Below are 17,917 nucleotides of genomic sequence, written 5' to 3' on the forward strand. Positions count from 1 at the left end.
GTACTATAAGACTTTCTTCGATTGTAAATTTAAGAAATTACTTCAAGATCCAGAGAAAAATATTACTCTCATTCTATTTAGTTATTTGTTTGGAAATTATACGGTACTTATATTAGCTAGTAATTATCAATTAGAGACTTAGTACCGGAATTTATTCTTATTACAATTCATTATTATATCACTAATCTATAAGACTATTATCTCATTATCAAGCGTTTGAATTAATTAAATCCAGTAATAATTACAATGAGAAATTAATAACACCAATTGAAACATGACAAGCTCCGAAATAAAAAATAAATTATTTTGAACGATAAGAAAAATAGATAAAAATAATCCAAATTAATTTATTTTTCACTTAATAACTTTGATATTTAATTCATTGTAAAATTATTTGCCCACCTAATCCTTTAGCTATATTTATGAATTTATGTCTAGATTAATATAAGAAAATTGAATTTAGATATTGGTAGGATTTGGGGTCCGACAAATTTTTGTGCGAGTGGATATTCACATTCACGTTGCTGTTGTTATTGTTGTATTTCCCATCAAATTATGTGATAGTTCTTAGTGGGGTAACGCTGATGTTAACGTCATGGAATATCTATTTTAATCACACCCATATCTCATATACATCAAAAATCTATCTATATATTTAAATTTGTGCACACATATAATAAATATATAGATGGCCAACCTTAAATTTCTAGTAATATATAAAGTCAGCAATTTGTTTGAACTGCTGTCGTGTCGTGGTCTAATTTTAATAACAACAATAATAATGTCATACTAATATTAAAATAAGTGGAAATTTTAAACTAAGATGAAGCTGTAGTTTAGAGAATTAACTTATTAAATGAATATGACATTTTAATACTAATGTGAAGGGATCGACAATTTTAATTAAGTTATGTAATTAGGAATTAAAATTAGTGGAGGACCCTGGCTAAATGACACTCACAAACAATAGTAGTAGTAGTATGTTGGGGCCCAATTGTTGTAGTATTTGTCTAGAATATGTTTCTTATTTTTCTTTTCTGTTTCTTTTTTCCTATAAAAATGCATCCGCAATTTCACAGATGTACCGTCTTAAATGAAAGAAAATATGACTCAAACCTTTCATTCACCAAGTAAAAATATACTGAAATTAAGAAAACTAAAATAAATTATATTAATAATTGACCAAAATTCATACTAGTTTTTACGCATAATAATTCATATATGGAGTAATTTACAAATATCAATAATAATTTAATTTTACCATAATAATAATTTAATTTCATCACTTAATTACCAAATAAAATCATACGAGTCAGATGCAATTTTATTCCGTACACGTGGACAACGATTAGAAGAGTGGATAAGATAATCGAGTTATGAAAATCTCAAATTTGCCTCAGAAAATTATTGAGAAATTGTAATAATCTAAGTTTGCCATCATTATAAATCGAGTTATTACAATCTCGAATTAATTTGCTTCATAATATTTTTGAGAAATTGTAATAATCTAAGTTTGCCATCATTATAAATCTGAGTTATTACAATCTCGAATTAATATGCTTCATAATATTTTTGAGAAATTGTAATAATCTAAGTTTGCCATCATTATAAATCTGAGTTATTACAATCTCGAATTAATATGCTTCATAATATTTTTGAGAAATTGTAATAATCTAAGTTTGCCATCATTATAAATCCGAGTTATTACAATCTCGAATTAACATGCTTCATAATATTTTTGAGAAATTGTAATAATCTAAGTTTGCCATCATTATAAATCCGAGTTATTACAATCTCGAATTAATATGCTTAATAATATTTTTGAGAAATTGTAATAATCTAAGTTTGCCATCATTATAAATCTGAGTTATTACAATCTCGAATTATTATGCTTCATAATATTTTTGAGAAATTGTAATAATCTAAGTTTGCCATCATTATAAATCCGAGTTATTACAATCTCGAATTAATATGCTTAATAATATTTTTGAGAAATTGTAATAATCTAAGTTTGCCATCATTATAAATCGAGTTATTAAACTCTCGAATTAATTTGCTTCATAATATTATTGAGAAATTGTAATAATCTAAGTTTGCCATTATATCAAATCTCAAATTTGCCTCATAATTATAGTCCATCAAATTAATTAAGTTTGCCATCATTATAAAGTTACTTTAACCACTAAATAAAAAAAAGTAGAAAATGTGTGAATGAGATTGGGGTGGGGCCTGGGGGGACACGTGGAAGAAGCATAGTTTGAAAATGGAAGAATAGCGAAAATCATATGACATGGCCGTTACATAATAAAATCATCATTGATATATGTATATATGGAAATTGTATTGACATGAAGTAGAGTTGCAATCATTCAAATGGGGTCGTGAATCGTGATAGTAACCCTAATCTCAAGTTTATACACACGCGCACGCACTTAAAATACGCAGCGCAGCCACAGCCGCCATTTGTTTCTACCACTATTTTCTGTAATCATTATCAATAATTAATATTTATTAGTAGATATTATTGCTATTTTCACTAGAGAGTGGGGGAAAGGACATGCCCAAAAGAATAGACAGAGACTACTAAATGAGTAAATAAAAGAAGAAATTTAAGCGGGCTTTGGATTTTTCTCCCAAATCGTCCCAACCAAATTAAAAACCCATATTCACTTTATTTTTGGATCATTGGATGTATGCAACTAACCAAATTCCATTTCCGTGATTAAATTCATACACCCCCCCTAACCCCATTATCATTTTCAAATATTAACGGATTTCAAATTTTGCTTACTTTTTTCTATTTCATATATAAATAAACCATACATTATAAAAATATTATAAATAGACCATAAATTATCACATTAAAAAATTAAAGTTATACAAAAGTTAAATTCAAATTCCAGTATTTTTTTTTCCAAATTACTTTCACATTCTTAAAACATTAAATCATGATAATGATACCAAATTGAAATATAGTATTTGTAATTTGTATATTCGAGGGGCAGTCCGAAATTCAAGTATAAAAAGCGCACGAAATGAATCAGTTTCCCCACGAGAAAGAGAGGGAGTGATGATCAGTATAGCAATAACAACACCTCCGCCGCCCTTTTCACCTTAAAATCATACAGATTTCCCTCAAAAGATCTCCTTCACCCACACGTTATCCCACCCTCGATTTAACCAACCTTTCCCAACAACGCCTCTATAAATCCTCATTCATTATTCCCAATCATACACACAAACACAAAAAATGGTGGCGGCAGCACCCGATGGAGAAGTCGTGGCGGTCGTGGTCGTCCGAGAATACGACGAGAAGAAAGACTCCGCCGCCGTCGAGCAAATGGAGAATCGCTGCGAGGTGGGCCCCAGCGGCAAGCTCTCCCTCTACACCCACCTCTTAGGCGACCCCATCTGCCGCGTCCGCAACTCCCCCGCTTATCTCATGCTTGTACGTATCCTAGTGGCAGAGTGGTTAATGTCGGACTGACTGACACCAAACTGTTTTTACGCGGTCTTTAAATTTATGTTCATTTATCTGATTAAAAAAGAAATAACTTATACCTAATTACCAGGTGGCGGAGCTGGTGGTGGTGGGCGGCGGGCAGGACAAGGAGCGCCGCGAGATCGTGGGCGCGATACGCGGCTGCATCAAGACGGTCACGTGCGGCACCAAGCTGTCGAGGTTAGCCAACAAATCCATCCCCATCTACGCGAAGCTCGCGTACGTGCTGGGCCTCCGCGTCTCCCCGTCCCACCGCCGGATGGGGATCGGGCTGAAGCTGGTGCGGCGGATCGAGGCGTGGTTCGGCGAGAACGGCGCCGAGTATTCCTACATGGCCACGGAGAACGACAACCATGCATCCGTCGCCCTCTTCACCGCCAAATGCGGCTACTCCAAATTCCGCACCCCTTCCATCCTCGTCCACCCCGTCTTCGCCCACCGCCTCCGCCCCGACCCCCGCCTCGCCGTTATAAAACTCTCCCCCGCCGACGCCGAAACCCTCTACCGCCGCCGCTTCTCCTCCACCGAATTCTTCCCCCGCGACATCGACGCCGTCCTCAACAACAAGCTCAACCTCGGCACCTTCCTCGCCGTCCCCGCCGCCGCCGGAGCCTTCACCTCCGCCGCTGAATTCCTCTCCCACCCGCCGGAATCATGGGCGGTGATGAGCGCGTGGAATTGCAAGGACGTCTACAAGCTCGAGGTCCGCGGCGCGTCGCGCGTGAAGCGGGCCCTGTTCAAAACCACGCGGGCCATTGACCGGGCCTTCCCGTGGCTCGGGCTGCCGTCAGTGCCGCAGGTTTTCAGCCCGTTCGGGTTTTATTTTCTGTACGGGCTAGGAGGGGATGGGCCGGATGCCGTTAAAATGATGCGGGCCCTATGCGGGTGGGCCCACAATCTAGCTAAAGATGGCGGGTGCGGAGTGGTGGCGACGGAGGTGGCGGATAGCGAGCCGCTCAGGTTAGGAATACCGCACTGGGAAAGCTTATCGTGCGCCGAGGATTTGTGGTGCATTAAGCGGTTAGGGGAGGACTACAGTGACGGCTCTGTCGGTGACTGGACAAAGTCGCCACCTGGCACTTCCATTTTTGTCGATCCGAGGGAGTTCTGACCTGACCTGACCTTTTTAGTTTGGATACATCTAATTAGACAATAATAGTAAGGATATGTTAATTTTGATGATTATCAGTGTTGTGGTGGATGATTAGTGGTAGTGGTGGAGGAAATGGGATAGGGGATATGAATCAAACTTTTTCTTGTCTAGTTGCTGTTGTTGTAAAAGGGAATATCCCAATCTTTTTCTGTAAATGAATGTAGTTCTTGATTTATTAGTAATTTAGTGAGGTGGGATTTTGTTGTGGTGTGGCAATCTTTTCGTAATATATTCGAAAGTGCGACGTATCGTGGAGATAAATTTGGGCAATATTTATGTATCGCTTGAAAGATGTCTTTGTTAGTGACATGTTGTTTTTGGGTAGTCGCTAGTGACAAATATGTCATGTAATGGTTCAATTTGTAGTTTCTTTCAATAGCTATTCAAGGGGCATTGAATAATTCGCAGAAGTTTTCACATGACTAATAAAATTTTTAAAACTTTCATTAAATCGTAATTTCACTTCACATACATACTTATTCTATATAAATTTTTTTGGATGATTTCATGTCATATGATGTGACATCATCACATACTACAAGTACACTCATGTAAGTAGATTTGGCTTTTTATAGTCTTTTAAGTTGTCGAAATGTATTCGATAAAATTTGTGGAGTTGACTGGGCTGAAAAAATTAGAAGCCCCAAATCAAAAAACTAGCTCAATCTTTTTCGTTTAATTAAATAGTTTATTTATTTTGTTTGAATTGGAGCAATCTTCAATCTTATGTAGTAATACAAGAAGTCTATTGCTTGAATATCTCCAAATGAATGAATTCGAGCAGGGAATGTATATGTTTACACGAGTTAAATTCAATGGTAATATGATGATGGGAAGGCGAAATGCAAACATCATTAGTCATGTAAATCAATTTACAAACTGATATAACACACACAAAATGCTTCAATATTTGTTGGTCAAATAATCATGAAATCTTAGAAGCTTCTAAATACTCTCTCCGTCCCGGTTTAGCAGTCCCATTAACTTTTCTGTCCTCTTTTTGTAAAAATGATAAAAAAAAATAGTTAAAGTGGAGAAATGGTAAAATAAAAGAGACAATAATTTAGATAACACTATTCTCTATATTATTCTCTCTCTTAATTTACCATTTCTCATCTTTAACTATATTTTATCATTTTTACAAAAAGAGGGCAGAAAAGTCAATGGGACTGCTAAAGCGGGACATGGGGAGTACTTGTAAGTGAATCACTGAGGTCTGCCTAGCCCATATTTGAGGCCCAAAACTATCAAGAACATAGTCATAGGTGTACTACCATAATCAAATCTCAAAAAAACAGTAAATGACATCAAATCTCATAAACATAAACAGTAATTGACATTCAGAAATTTGAAAAGCTACTTAGATAAAATTTTGAACTAAAACAGAATGAAATTGAGTTCAACGTGCCAATAAAAGTCAAGCTATAACACTGGCTTGATAATAACAGATTAAAATCAACTACTCACCATCTTCATAGTCACTGGAACTAGACAACCAATCTTTAGCATAAATCAAAGCTTCGATATACCTCGGAGGCAAAGAGCTTCTAAATTCAGATAGAACACGACTCTCCGTGTTAAACACAGCCTTAGAAGCAACACTACATACGGGTATAGCCATGATATCTCTTGCCATCGCAGATAAAACAGGAAAGCGCGAACCATAACTCGACCATCACTGAAGAATATCAAAATCAACCTCACTAGCTTTCATCTCGTATCGCTCTTCCGCAAAGTATCGAGTGATCTCTGACCCATTGGAGCCATAGTCATCAGGAACATGTATATCGGACATTGGTGTTGCCGGTGTTTGACCCAAAATCGGAGCCATCTCTTTCTGGTACAAGTCAAACAAGTCAAACAAGTCATTCATTGACTTGGTCAACTCCTCCATCAACTCATTTGCCCGATTATCACCATACACTATCTTCAGACATAACTGCACATGTTTCATCTTCAGCATAGGATCCAACAACGCAGCGATGTAGAGTATCTTGTTCATTTTTGGGTTCAACTCTGTTTCCTCAGACCAATACTTCCCAAGCCTCGTCTTCATCTTCGTTGCCAAAATTCTCTTGGCATCGTCTTCATCCCTCTCCAACTGCTGAATCATACCGAAGATAGTGCACATTTCCTGAAAAAAAATATTTTACTGTGACATTTTTAGCATCAGAGACGAGGCGGATAAACTGGTGGAACCTTCGGAGGTAAACACGCATCCTCTTAATCGCGAGCCAATCTTCAACTCCAGGAAACCCGATAGTAGTAAGATCATCGCCTTGCGTCTCATTCAAATTAATGACAAACTCGGGATTCAGAATCTGGTATCCTTCCATGACCGGCTCGTATGGCAATGCTGCCTCTAGCATTAAGTAAGTAGAGCTCCACTTAGTCGGGATATCCACACGCAAATCTCTCTCAGTATCAACACCATATAGTTTTGCAAGATCTTTGAATTGATCAGATCTACTTCTATAAGCTGTTATCCATTTCACGGCTTCTCTGACTCGTCTCACAGACATGTCTATCTCCGCTAATCCCTCACTCACAACCGAATTGATTATGTTTGCAACACATCGCACGTGAAGATATTTTCCATCACCAATAACCATATTCCTCTCATCAAACACCGACTTCATGTGCCTTATCGCTACATCATTTTCCGATTTCATGGTGCAGCAGAGAACCCTCTGCAGCCCCCACTCCTTCACCGCGGCAGTAACAACCGCAGCAACATCCTCTCCACTGTGAGATTGCAGCTGCGAAAAACTGATTATTTTCCTATGCAGTTTCCATTCCTTGTCGATGCAATGTGCTGTGACAGAGATGAAATCCAAGCCTTCCGTTGAAGTCCAGCATTCCGCGGTGATTGACACTCTTCCCATGCCTCGTGAACCGAAAAACTTCCTCATCTCCTCCTTCTGCAGCAGGAACACCTTCACGCAGTCGGATCCTAGCTCTCGTATAGTGGGGATCTTGAAATATGGATTAATTCCTCCCATCAACATCTGGAACCCTTGTTTGTGTATGGAGTTGAATGGAAGCTCTTCGAGGATAATCATCCTAGCTAAAGCCATTCTACAAGATTTTTGTACCTCATCATCTTCAAACCTCTCCTTCACTTGTTGTGCATACTTCAGACATTCTTCTTCTGACATCTCAACATCTGAATCATAGTCGTTGCTACCTTGGGAAAGAGATTCAGAATCCTCCATGGAAACACTACAATGGTAAACATTCCAATGAAATCAACTAGGAAATTGAGATGCGATCCATGAATTTGAGTAGGTCAAGGCAAAATACAAAGGTGGATAATATGAGTACTACTACTAGACAATTTTGACACAAAAAAAAAAAAAGAAAAAAAATAACAGAGCAGTGACAAGGTCAGATGATGAAGAATGTTAAACTTGTGTTAATGAAACATATTATAATCAAAAACACTTGTCGAAACTTGCAAAGGAATTGAATAAAAAACTTGAACTTAAAACCAGACGCTAATTAAATGGAGTATTGAAAATATACACAGAGAGTGCGAAATGGGGAAAGGAGAAAAGAGATACCGTTGCAGACAGAAACAAAGACGGCGAGAGTGATGAGGAGGCGAGGGAGGTATTAGTAATGGGAGTGATTGACGGCGCAGGGTATATGAAGGGTTAGGGAATGGGTATCGTCGTATCGATATTAAAATTTCAGGGTTGCTAAATCGGTTATCGGTATATCGTATCGAAACTGGAACCTTAGTTCCGTTGATAGCTATGATAGTGAACTTGATTTTATTCAACGTGTTGTCTCAATTTTGTGGTGCAACTGCATTATTAATTCTCTTATATTGTGCCATTATAAATTTTTTACCATTGACCCTGTATTATACTATTATTTTATTAGTGGACTAGTTCCACTGTTGGAAAAGCTGATATATGCCCAACTGAAGGCCCAAAACTACAGAAAAATAGGACATGGATATCTGAATTAAAGAGTAGAGTAATTTTTTTTGGGACTATAGTCCACTTTTGGTCCCTTGCATTCGCCTTAAAATTCTTTTTAATCTTATACATTAAGTTTGTAATCTTTTGGTTTCTAACATATTGCTTTTATACCTTTTGATCTCAAATATATTATTTTGATTCAAAATAACCATTTTCTGTTAAAATTAACAATCAAAATGTTTGATCAATTTAATAACTTAATTATAATCTAGGACTAAAGTCTAATTTTGGTCTCTTACGTTTTCAATAAAATTCTTTTCGGGTCTCATACATTAAGTTTGTGACCTAGTTTGGGATCAAAATATATCAAAACAATATTTTAGAGACCAAAAGATCACAAACTAAATGTACGGGAACAAAAAGAATTTTAAGACAAATGTAAGGTAATAAAATTAGACTTTAGTCTTTTTCTGGCAACATATATATAGGTACTATGTGTGAGTGGTCGAATCTCATGAACATAAGTATAATCAACTTTTAGAGTTGTATAATTGTATGAAATCTCTTAAACATAAAAAGTAATGCACATCCTATCTCATAAACATAAACAGTAGTAGACATCATATCTCATAAACATAAAACGTAATTGACATTGAGAAATTTGAAAAGCTACTAATATAAGAGTTGAATTTTTTTTTTTTTTTTTAAGAGTTGAAATTGTAACAAAATGAAACTCAGTTCAACATGCCAATCAAAGTCAAGATTTAACACTCATGCTCATGAGAGGACTGACTTATCATTAACAAATTTAAATCAATTTTTTACCATCTTCATCTTCTTCCGGAATCTTTCTGGCAGATTTTCTTCTTCTTCAGGAAAGTCATTGCCTGAACCAAATTTCAACCAATCTTCCGCACATATCAAGGCTTCTATCATCTGCGGAATCAAAGAGCTTCTAAATTCAGATAAAACACGACCCTCCGTGTTAAATGCAGCCTCGGAAGGAACACTTGATACGGGTATAGCCATGATATCTCTTGCCATCGCAGATAAAACAGGATAGCACGATCTGTTTTTCGACCACCACTTAAGAATATCAAATCGATTTAGCTCGCTGCATTTCATCTTGTGTTGCTCACCTTTGAAGTATCGAGTGATCTCAGAGTCATCGTCATCAGAAACCTCTATATGGCTACACGAACCCGGTATTGCTGATGGTGGTGTTGATGTTTGATCCGAAATTGGAGTCATCTCTTTCTTGTACAAGTCAAATAAGTCATTGGTCGACTTGTTCAACTCTTCCACCAACTCATTTGCCCGATTATCACCATACACCGTCTTCAGACATAAGTGCACATGTTCCATCTTCTTTGTAGGATCTAACAGTGCAGCAATGTAGAGTATCTTGTTCATTTTCGGGTTCAACTCTGTTTCCTCGGACCAATACTTTCCAAGCCCCGTCTTCATCTTCGTTGCCAATTTTTTTACAGCATCATCTTCGTCACTCTCCAACCGAATAATCATGCTGAAGATACTGCACATTTTCTTAAAAAAAGAATGCACCGTGACAGATTTATTGTCAGAGACGCGAAGGATCAACCGATGGAACTTTCGGAGGTAACCACACATCCTCTTAATTGCAAGCCAATCTTGAGCTTCAGGTACCCCAACAGCAAGATCATCGTCTTGCACCTCATTCAAATCACGGACAAACTTGGGGCTCAACAACTTAAATCCTTCCATGACCCGCTCGTATTGTAATGCTACCTCTAGCATTAAGTAGGTCGAGTTCCACTCAGTCGGCACATCCAAACACAAATCCTTCGAGGTATCAACCTTGTACAACTTTGCAAGATCTTTGAACAATCCAGATCTAGTCGTTGAAGTCGTTATCCATTTCACAGCTTCTCTCACTCGTCTCACAGACACATCTATCTCCGCTAATCCCTCACTCACAACCGAGCTGACTAGATGTGCAATGCATCGCACGTGAAGATATTTTCCATCAGCAATAACCATATTCCTCTCATCAAAGACCGACTTCATATGCCTTATCGCTACATCATTTTCCAATGCATTGTTCATGGTGCAGCAAAGAACCTTCTGTAACCCCCATTCCTCCATCGCAGCAGTAACTGCCGTAGCAATATCCTCTCCACTAACAGAGCAAATCTTAGAAAAACTGATTATTTTCCTATGCAATTTCCAATTTTTGTCGATGCAATGCGCTGTAACACAAATGAAATTTGTGTCGTCCACTGCAGTCCAACATTCCGTGGTAATTGACACCCTTCCCACGCCTCTTGAGCTGAAAAACTCCTTCATCTGCTTCTTCTGCTCCAAAAACAACTTCGCGCAATCTTCTCTTAATTCGCGTCTAGTTGGGATCTTGAAAAATGGATTAGCTGCTCTCATCAACCGGTTGAATCCTTCTTCCTCTACGAAACTAAATGGAAGCTCTTCATGGATAATCATCTTAGCTAATGCCATCCTAGTAGCTTTTTGCACCTCATCATCTTGAAACATCTCCTCGATATCTATAGACATCTCATTATCTTCTTCTGATGACTCAACATCAGAATCTTGATTGATGCTTGAATCGGAATGACATTCACAATTCTCCATGGAACTCTACAATCAGAATATTCAAGAAATGTAAAAATGGTAAACATTCCAATCACCAACCAACTAGGCAATTCACATGCAATCCAAAAAACATAAGAAGGAAACTAAATATCAATCAAGACAAAATACACAAGATTATCAAAGGTTGCTAATATGTAGTAGTACTATATTACTAGACAATGTAGACCATAAACACCAAAATTCTTGCAGTATAGAGAGCAAATATTAACCATGATCAATGACAAGGTTAGATGATGAAGAATGTAACTATGTAAGTACTTGTTTCAATTAATCATATCATATTTGAGAACACTTGTCAAAGCTTGCAAAGGAATCTCAACACTGAACAAAAACTATGGCTTGATACTACTACACTAACAAGTAACAACTCACTTGAATCTTGCAATAACTAGGCAATTTGAACAAAAACTGTAACCTAATTTTGACCCAAAAAAACCAAAACCCTTGCAGTAAATAGAGCAAAAATTAACAGAGCAGTGACAAGGTTAGATGATGGAGAATGTTAAACTTGTTTCAATTAATCATAGTATAACTAAGAATACTTATCAAAACTTGCTAAGAAATCTCAAAATTGAACAAAAACTGTAACTTGAAACTGCACAAACAACTCCACTGAATCTTACAATAACTATGAATTAGATTATTGGAGCATAGAGTAGTAACAAGAGGCTAATTAAAATCGAGTATTGAAAGTACACAAATAGAGACTGCGAAATAGGGAAAGGAGAAACGGAGGAGAGTGCGATACCGTGAAGGCGGTGAGAATGATGATGGAAGTTTTAGGGCAGTGGTGGAAAATGGTTGACAGCGCGGGGTATTTATAGTGTTAGGGTTTGTGCAAAATCGGGTAGTTCGGGTGTCGGGATATTTCCGACTGATTGCGGGACAGTGGGTACCCGGCGATTCGTATTCTTCACATTTGCGGCTAAGTCTTCTGCTACAAATTGTTGTCTGCAACTGTCTGCTTCCCGCCCATGCAATTTATACACTTTTCGCCTAATAAAAAGGGATACTTTATTATAAAACGATTTTAATGCGAAATGCTAGAAATATTGACACTAGAATAAAATTCACCTCATAATATAGAAAAAATTTACTAGAACTGACGAAGACTATTTTATGCGGCCGAAATGACTAAACATCATTAATTTATGCATCAATTTCTTTTTATTTTTGGAGTACTAGGGCGTTATATTGTTAACTGTTTAAGTTGCTAACTAATTAATACAGTGTATTAAAAATGTCAATACGGTGACATCAAAATGTCAACACATTATATTGAAGTTCAACAAAATTATGTGTTGACATTTTGATGTCACCGTATTGACATTTTTAATACACTGCATTGATGAGTTAGCAACTTAAGAAAGTTAGCAATTGATCACACCCCTTAAATACTACTCCCTCCGTCCCGGCTAAGATGACACATTGCTTAATCGGCACGGGATTTTAGGAGTTATTGGTTAAAGTGTTTAATGGGAGAGAGAGAAGGTGGGTGTAGGTATTAAAATAGAGAGATAAAGAAATATGGATATTTTAATAAGAGAGAGAAAAAGTGGTTGAGTGTATTAATTGGAGAGAGAAAGTTACCAAATAAAGAAATGTGTCATCTTAGTTGGGACAAACTAAAAAGAAAAACGTGTCATCTTAAGCGGGACGGAGGGAGTATATGTCTATATCCGTTTATAAAAAGTAATTTTCGATTATAGACTACATAAATTTAAATGCAAAATATAAGTAAAGGAGATAGAGAAAAAAATAATTAAAGTGTTATTTGTGAGAAATGACTCATCTTATAAATATATGAAGACTATATTTAGTAGATGACCTAAATTGGGAAAACGTGAATTTTATTTTTTTTTGGGCGGAAGTAGTATTTATTTTCAAATAATGATTGAATTATAGTAACAAACTCAATAAATCAAGGAGTACATTTGACCTTGACAATAGTTGCCTTAATTTAACCACACAAGTAATCACAATAGAAGCATTATACTCCCAAAATAAGTCATTCATTATTTTCAAGTGTAATTTTTTGTAGAGAGAATTAGGACAAAGTTCACCTCTATCTCTACATATGTAACAACATCATTAACCAAAGCCAAAACTCAAAACACAATACATCCAAAGTTTGATAGCAATTCTATTACAAAGGGCGTCTCCTACTACTCCTTGAAGGTGTCGATCTACTCTCCTCCAAGCTCCCCGACGTGTCCGAGCCGCTGTTCTCGTTCGACCACATCTTCGACACCATCTTCGCTCCTCTGGCCCCGCCCTTCTCTGCTCCGCCTCCTCCGTTTTTCAGCCTCAGCGAAGCCAGCTCCGCCTTCAACGACTTGATCTCCTCGGACGTCTGCTCGCCCTCCCAGTCGTCGTCCGTGTTGGTCGTGCCAGACCTCGAGCTCCCATACGAACCCCCGGGAAGCAAGGCCTTGATAGACATTGTGTGATCACCGCCTCCTCCAGCTGCCCGGCTATGCTCGAAGAAGAGAACCTGCATAACAACCCGCAACGGGAGCCTCTCGTTTTGCACAACATGCGCACACGCCTCGCCCGAGAGCTTCCTGCAATCCATTAACCGGCACATCTTCTTCTTGTCGCTCTTACTAATCTCCGGGTGCTCCTGCAACAATCGAGTACAGCTCGTTTTAGCAACAACGGAACGAATAGAAGAGGCAAAATTCTTGAAGTAGTCGTGTACCTTGAGAAACATGTCAATGGCGCGGTAGATTCTGTCGTGCGTCTGTCTTGGAAAGCTCGAGACCATCACTGCTAGGTCGAGAAATCTGGACAGAGGCAACGAGGCATCTCGTGCAGCTTCAGCCAGATAACTATCCACCAACGTAGCAACATTTTCCTTGGCAGCATCGGAAGGGAATCCGTTGTACATGTCGTTAAACTTGGGATCGAGAGAGCAGTCGCTGTGTTCTTGCATCACAAACTGTTCAACCAAGTCATACACTATGTCTATGTTATATAAGGCCATCTCACCATTAGGCGAACGGATCAGAAAATCAGCCACTGTTGCTTCCCCGAGCTGCAGGGCGATTTTCTGCATCAGCTCCCGTCTCCCCAGCTCTCCACACCCCAACACGAACGAAGCTTGAAGTAACTTAAGCAGGAAACTACACGGTGCAGAGTTTATCTCCGTTGGCAGCAACTCCGTGATAGTTTCAACCAAGTATCGGTACTTGAGTGTGTCTCCGCCTCGTATAGTGCCTTTGCTGAAGCCAGGGAGCCTTCTTGAGACATAAGCTTGCAACGATTCCCCGATCACATCAGCAGAAACTCTCCCTTTAGCACGTATCGTTGAAATCACGCGTTTGTACAGATCAATATGAAGCTCACAAAGCTCCTCAACCCACCAGTCTTTAGGAACGGTTTGCTGCTGCCTCACACCGTTCCACAGAGGATCCTGTTCGTTCCCGGACATGAGCTTCTTCCTGTTATATGTGTACGACCAATCCACTCTGGAGGGATCGATGGAAGCTTTGGAAGCTATGGAATCGAGGCAGTGGCTGACGATCTTCAGCTCCTCGGACCAGGGGAGATGAGACCGTGTAGTCTGGAGAACAATGATGGAATCTTTCCAGCTTCGGAAGATGCTGGAGCTGAGGAAGACGTCGATCTTGTATATGAGATTTCCTTTCTCGACAGCCTCGTGCATTTCAAGATACTCTGCTGCACAGCGTGCTGCAACAACGTTGTAAGCGTTGAGCGTGGCGACCATGCCATAGCAGAACTTGGCACATATTTCAAGTGCAGTAGGTCCTCCCGGGATGTCGTCTATGCGAATCTCATCGTTTTCTTCGTTCGCGTTGCCAACGAGCTTCTGAAGGTGAGAGCTCTTGGAGAGAAGAGGAAACTGCAACAAGAAACAAGCATAAATATTGATGGTTTGTTACATCAAACTGTATTAGCAATATGTTAAGCAAGAAAATGAATATACCTTGTGGAGATAAAACTTGACATCACCAACATTAATGATCAAATCAGTGGCCAACTCTGTTGCTACATATCTGAAAGAAAGTTTTGGAGCAGTCCCATTTTTAGTAACTTAATATATTTATAAAGAAAAACAGCAAACTTATCATCTCATCTTCTAATGATGATGGTTTTTGTGTTACAAAATATTGATAGCATTTAAGTAGAGAGGAGAAGATAAAGTGGGACAAATAGGATATCCATTTTACCTATTCAATCAGTAGATTTAGTACACAAAATCCACACTAAAAACTCAAGATTTCCATGATTAGGTTGTCATTTGTTGAAATATAAGCTATACAACATAAACAGCATATGCTAATCAAACTAGAACTAAAACAGATAAAAAAAAGTGAATGGTTAACCTGATATTGTCCCCATCATTCTGAAACTGATCAGGTTTGGAGCCCAGCTTCATAAACTTCATTTTCTTGATGTATATATCTGCTGCAGATTTGTTTAAACCAAAACAACTTATCACTTGAGAAATCAAATGGAAGTAGCAAGAGCAGGTTGTGGAAGAAGATAAAGTTCTCCCAAGTCCAGCCCTAAAAACAGAGGATGCCTAATTGCTGCTCTCACTCAATACCTCAAACTTATAAATTTACTACTACCAACTTCAATAAAAAAAAAGTCAAAACCCCCAAATATCCACATTCCCCAAATAAAGATTTTGTAACAACCAATCAAGTTTTGAAGCATCAGTCAAAGCCAGCAGAAATCTTGGTAGACAAAAAGCATCAACTAGATTTGGAGGGTACTGGGAACATATCCACCTAAATCACTCCAACCAACAAATTGTGTTCCCATTGCTACACAAAACTACAATTTCCCAAAACAAATGAGCACTATTATACTCAACTAGTGATAGTAGTAAAAATCAAGATCACATTTTTACCATTGTCACATCACAAAATAGCACAACAAAGTTCAACCCAAACCAACAAAACAAGAATCATTTCAACATAAAGAAAGAAGCTTTAACACATGAGCAATACTCACCTAATCAAGAAAGGTTGAATGCTCAAAGTGGCTACCAAAATCCCAAGAGTTTTGAGGAAGAAAAACAAGAAAAGGGAAAGAGCTTGAAAACAAGTGAAGAAATGAAAAAAGATGAGTAGTTGCTAATCTTTGCCAGCCACCATGGTAACATAATGTTCTCACAAAAAGCCAAGCTCAGAATGTTCCCACACTCATCTATCCCTTGAGAATCAGCACCACCGCCCCCACCTCTTTCTCCCCTTCCCAAATTTATTTCCCTTTTTCCCCACATATTTATGCAAAAATATCAAATTTATTTATCACTTCCCTTTGAATCAGTAATAAAGATTTTAACTTTTTAATTCAATGAATAAAGAAATGAAAAAAGTAGGCACGCCAAACTGACACTGTGGTTGCACCCCATTCATCACATTGCTACATTTTTTACTTTATCTCTGTTTTGGAGTTTAGTCAAATGTTTTTAGTATATTTTGTTTTGGAATGGAAAACGACTTGCCTTCTTTTATATCACGTACTTCGATAATAATGGCATCCAACTTCATCCATGTTATTTACGTGAAAGAGAAATAAGTATGATACTACTACCTCAGTCCTATGCGAATAATAGTCTCATTTTTCTATTTTAGTTCATTCCGCGAATAAGAGTTCTGGTTCACTTAAGCATAAATGATAGTAGGATCTCACCTTCCACTAATTTATTTCATTCACATTTCATTTAAAACTACTCCCTTGATTTTCAAAAAATAGAAACATTTGAAACGGTACGGATTTTAATGCAATTGATAAAGTAAGTGAGAATAATTGGTAAAGTAAGAGAGATAAAAAAAAATGAGTAAAATAAGAGAAAGAAAGAGAAAAAGTAGTGAAAGTAGACTTAGTTGATTATGGGGTTTATATGCTAAAATAGAAAGATTCTAAAGTTTATATTTTTAAGGAACGGTTCATAATGAAAATAGTTGTTATTTTTGAAAAACGGATGGAGTAATATATACAAGTGAAACCCTTATTTCACTAACTTTTTTCCACTCATTTTTTTTAATATTTCTTAAAACTCGTGCCATCATGAAATAAGACTTTTAATTGCGAACGAAGAGAGTAATTTATTTGATTACAAAAATAAATAAATAAATAAATTGGTGGTCAGATTTCTCAACAAAATAATTACAAAAATAAATAAATAAATAAATTGGTGGTCAGATTTCTCAACAAAATACTACTCCATGAAAGAGTCATCAATGGAGGGCACGTTGTATACTCATCACTTACTTTGGAGTTACAAGTTGGATGTCCAGTTAAAACACAACCCCAACACTTAAAGATATTATCTTTGATTCAATTGATAATTTTATAAGGTGGTTTGCGAAAAATTTATATTGGGATGAAAGTTGGTCCATGGTTGTAGTAAACATTTTATTCACCTAAAATAGTATATTAAGGACCAGTTTTAATTTTTACTCAAATAAAAAATAGAAAAACTCAACAAAATATGAAAGAGTCAGCAATGGAGGGCACGTGGTATACTCATCACTTACTTTGGAGTTACAAATTGGGTGTCCAATTAAAAGACAACCCAAACACTTTTTTTTGTGATTTTAAAAAATATTATCTCTGATTCAATTGATAATTTTATAAGGTGGTTTGCGAAAATTTTCTATTGAGATAAAAATTGGTCCATGGTGTAGTGAACATTTTAGTTCACCT

At 37.4% G+C, this 17,917-nt stretch overlaps 3 protein-coding genes across 4 annotated transcripts; 1 reads left to right on the forward strand and 2 right to left on the reverse strand.

Annotated features, from left to right (window-relative positions):
* The first annotated feature begins 3,028 nt into the window (after positions 1 to 3,028).
* Positions 3,029 to 4,856, forward strand: LOC125207343 (putative N-acetyltransferase HLS1). Its single transcript, XM_048106639.2, has 2 exons — positions 3,029 to 3,448; positions 3,573 to 4,856. Exons 1-2 carry the CDS (start codon positions 3,251 to 3,253, stop codon positions 4,611 to 4,613), a joined length of 1,239 nt encoding a protein of 412 aa, XP_047962596.1. The 5' UTR covers positions 3,029 to 3,250; the 3' UTR covers positions 4,614 to 4,856.
* A 1,147-nt stretch (positions 4,857 to 6,003) lies between these two features.
* On the reverse strand, positions 6,004 to 8,422 carry LOC125206885 (zinc finger BED domain-containing protein RICESLEEPER 2-like). Its single transcript, XM_089060726.1, has 2 exons — positions 8,219 to 8,422; positions 6,004 to 7,877 (listed from the first exon to the last, which is right to left on the reverse strand). Exon 2 carries the CDS (start codon positions 7,868 to 7,870, stop codon positions 6,743 to 6,745), a length of 1,128 nt encoding a protein of 375 aa, XP_088916852.1. The 5' UTR covers positions 7,871 to 7,877; positions 8,219 to 8,422; the 3' UTR covers positions 6,004 to 6,742.
* Positions 8,423 to 13,245: 4,823 nt separating this feature from the next.
* Positions 13,246 to 16,451, reverse strand: LOC125207312 (phototropic-responsive NPH3 family protein NPY5). Of its 2 annotated transcripts, none has more exons than XM_048106599.2 (5): positions 16,217 to 16,451; positions 15,580 to 15,658; positions 15,180 to 15,249; positions 13,932 to 15,095; positions 13,246 to 13,853 (listed from the first exon to the last, which is right to left on the reverse strand). In XM_048106599.2, the coding sequence occupies exons 2-5, from the start codon at positions 15,639 to 15,641 to the stop codon at positions 13,377 to 13,379; spliced, it is 1,773 nt and encodes a 590-aa protein (XP_047962556.1). In that variant the 5' UTR covers positions 15,642 to 15,658; positions 16,217 to 16,451; the 3' UTR covers positions 13,246 to 13,376. The 2 variants fall into 2 exon arrangements, with proteins under 2 accessions (XP_047962556.1, XP_047962555.1); XM_048106598.2 differs by having other exon boundaries at positions 15,580 to 15,661; positions 16,217 to 16,450.
* Positions 16,452 to 17,917: the final 1,466 nt, after the last annotated feature.

The sequence above is a fragment of the Salvia hispanica genome, chromosome 6 (assembly GCF_029641045.1).
Source record: "Salvia hispanica isolate PSC_SH4W2 chromosome 6, Shi_PSC_v1, whole genome shotgun sequence".
Classification (NCBI taxonomy): domain Eukaryota; kingdom Viridiplantae; phylum Streptophyta; class Magnoliopsida; order Lamiales; family Lamiaceae; genus Salvia; species Salvia hispanica.

Coding starts and splice junctions, on each gene's coding strand:
- LOC125207343 (XM_048106639.2), top strand. CDS start 3,251: ATGGTGGCGGCAGCACCCGATGGAGAAGTCGTGGCGGTCGTGGTCGTC. Junction 3,449..3,572: donor CCCCCGCTTATCTCATGCTT/GTACGTATCCTA, acceptor CCTAATTACCAG/GTGGCGGAGCTGGTGGTGGT.
- LOC125206885 (XM_089060726.1), bottom strand. CDS start 7,870: ATGGAGGATTCTGAATCTCTTTCCCAAGGTAGCAACGACTATGATTCA.
- LOC125207312 (XM_048106599.2), bottom strand. CDS start 15,641: ATGAAGTTTATGAAGCTGGGCTCCAAACCTGATCAGTTTCAGAATGAT. Junction 15,096..15,179: donor TCAAGTTTTATCTCCACAAG/GTATATTCATTT, acceptor TTCTTGTTGCAG/TTTCCTCTTCTCTCCAAGAG. Junction 13,854..13,931: donor CCATTGACATGTTTCTCAAG/GTACACGACTAC, acceptor CGATTGTTGCAG/GAGCACCCGGAGATTAGTAA.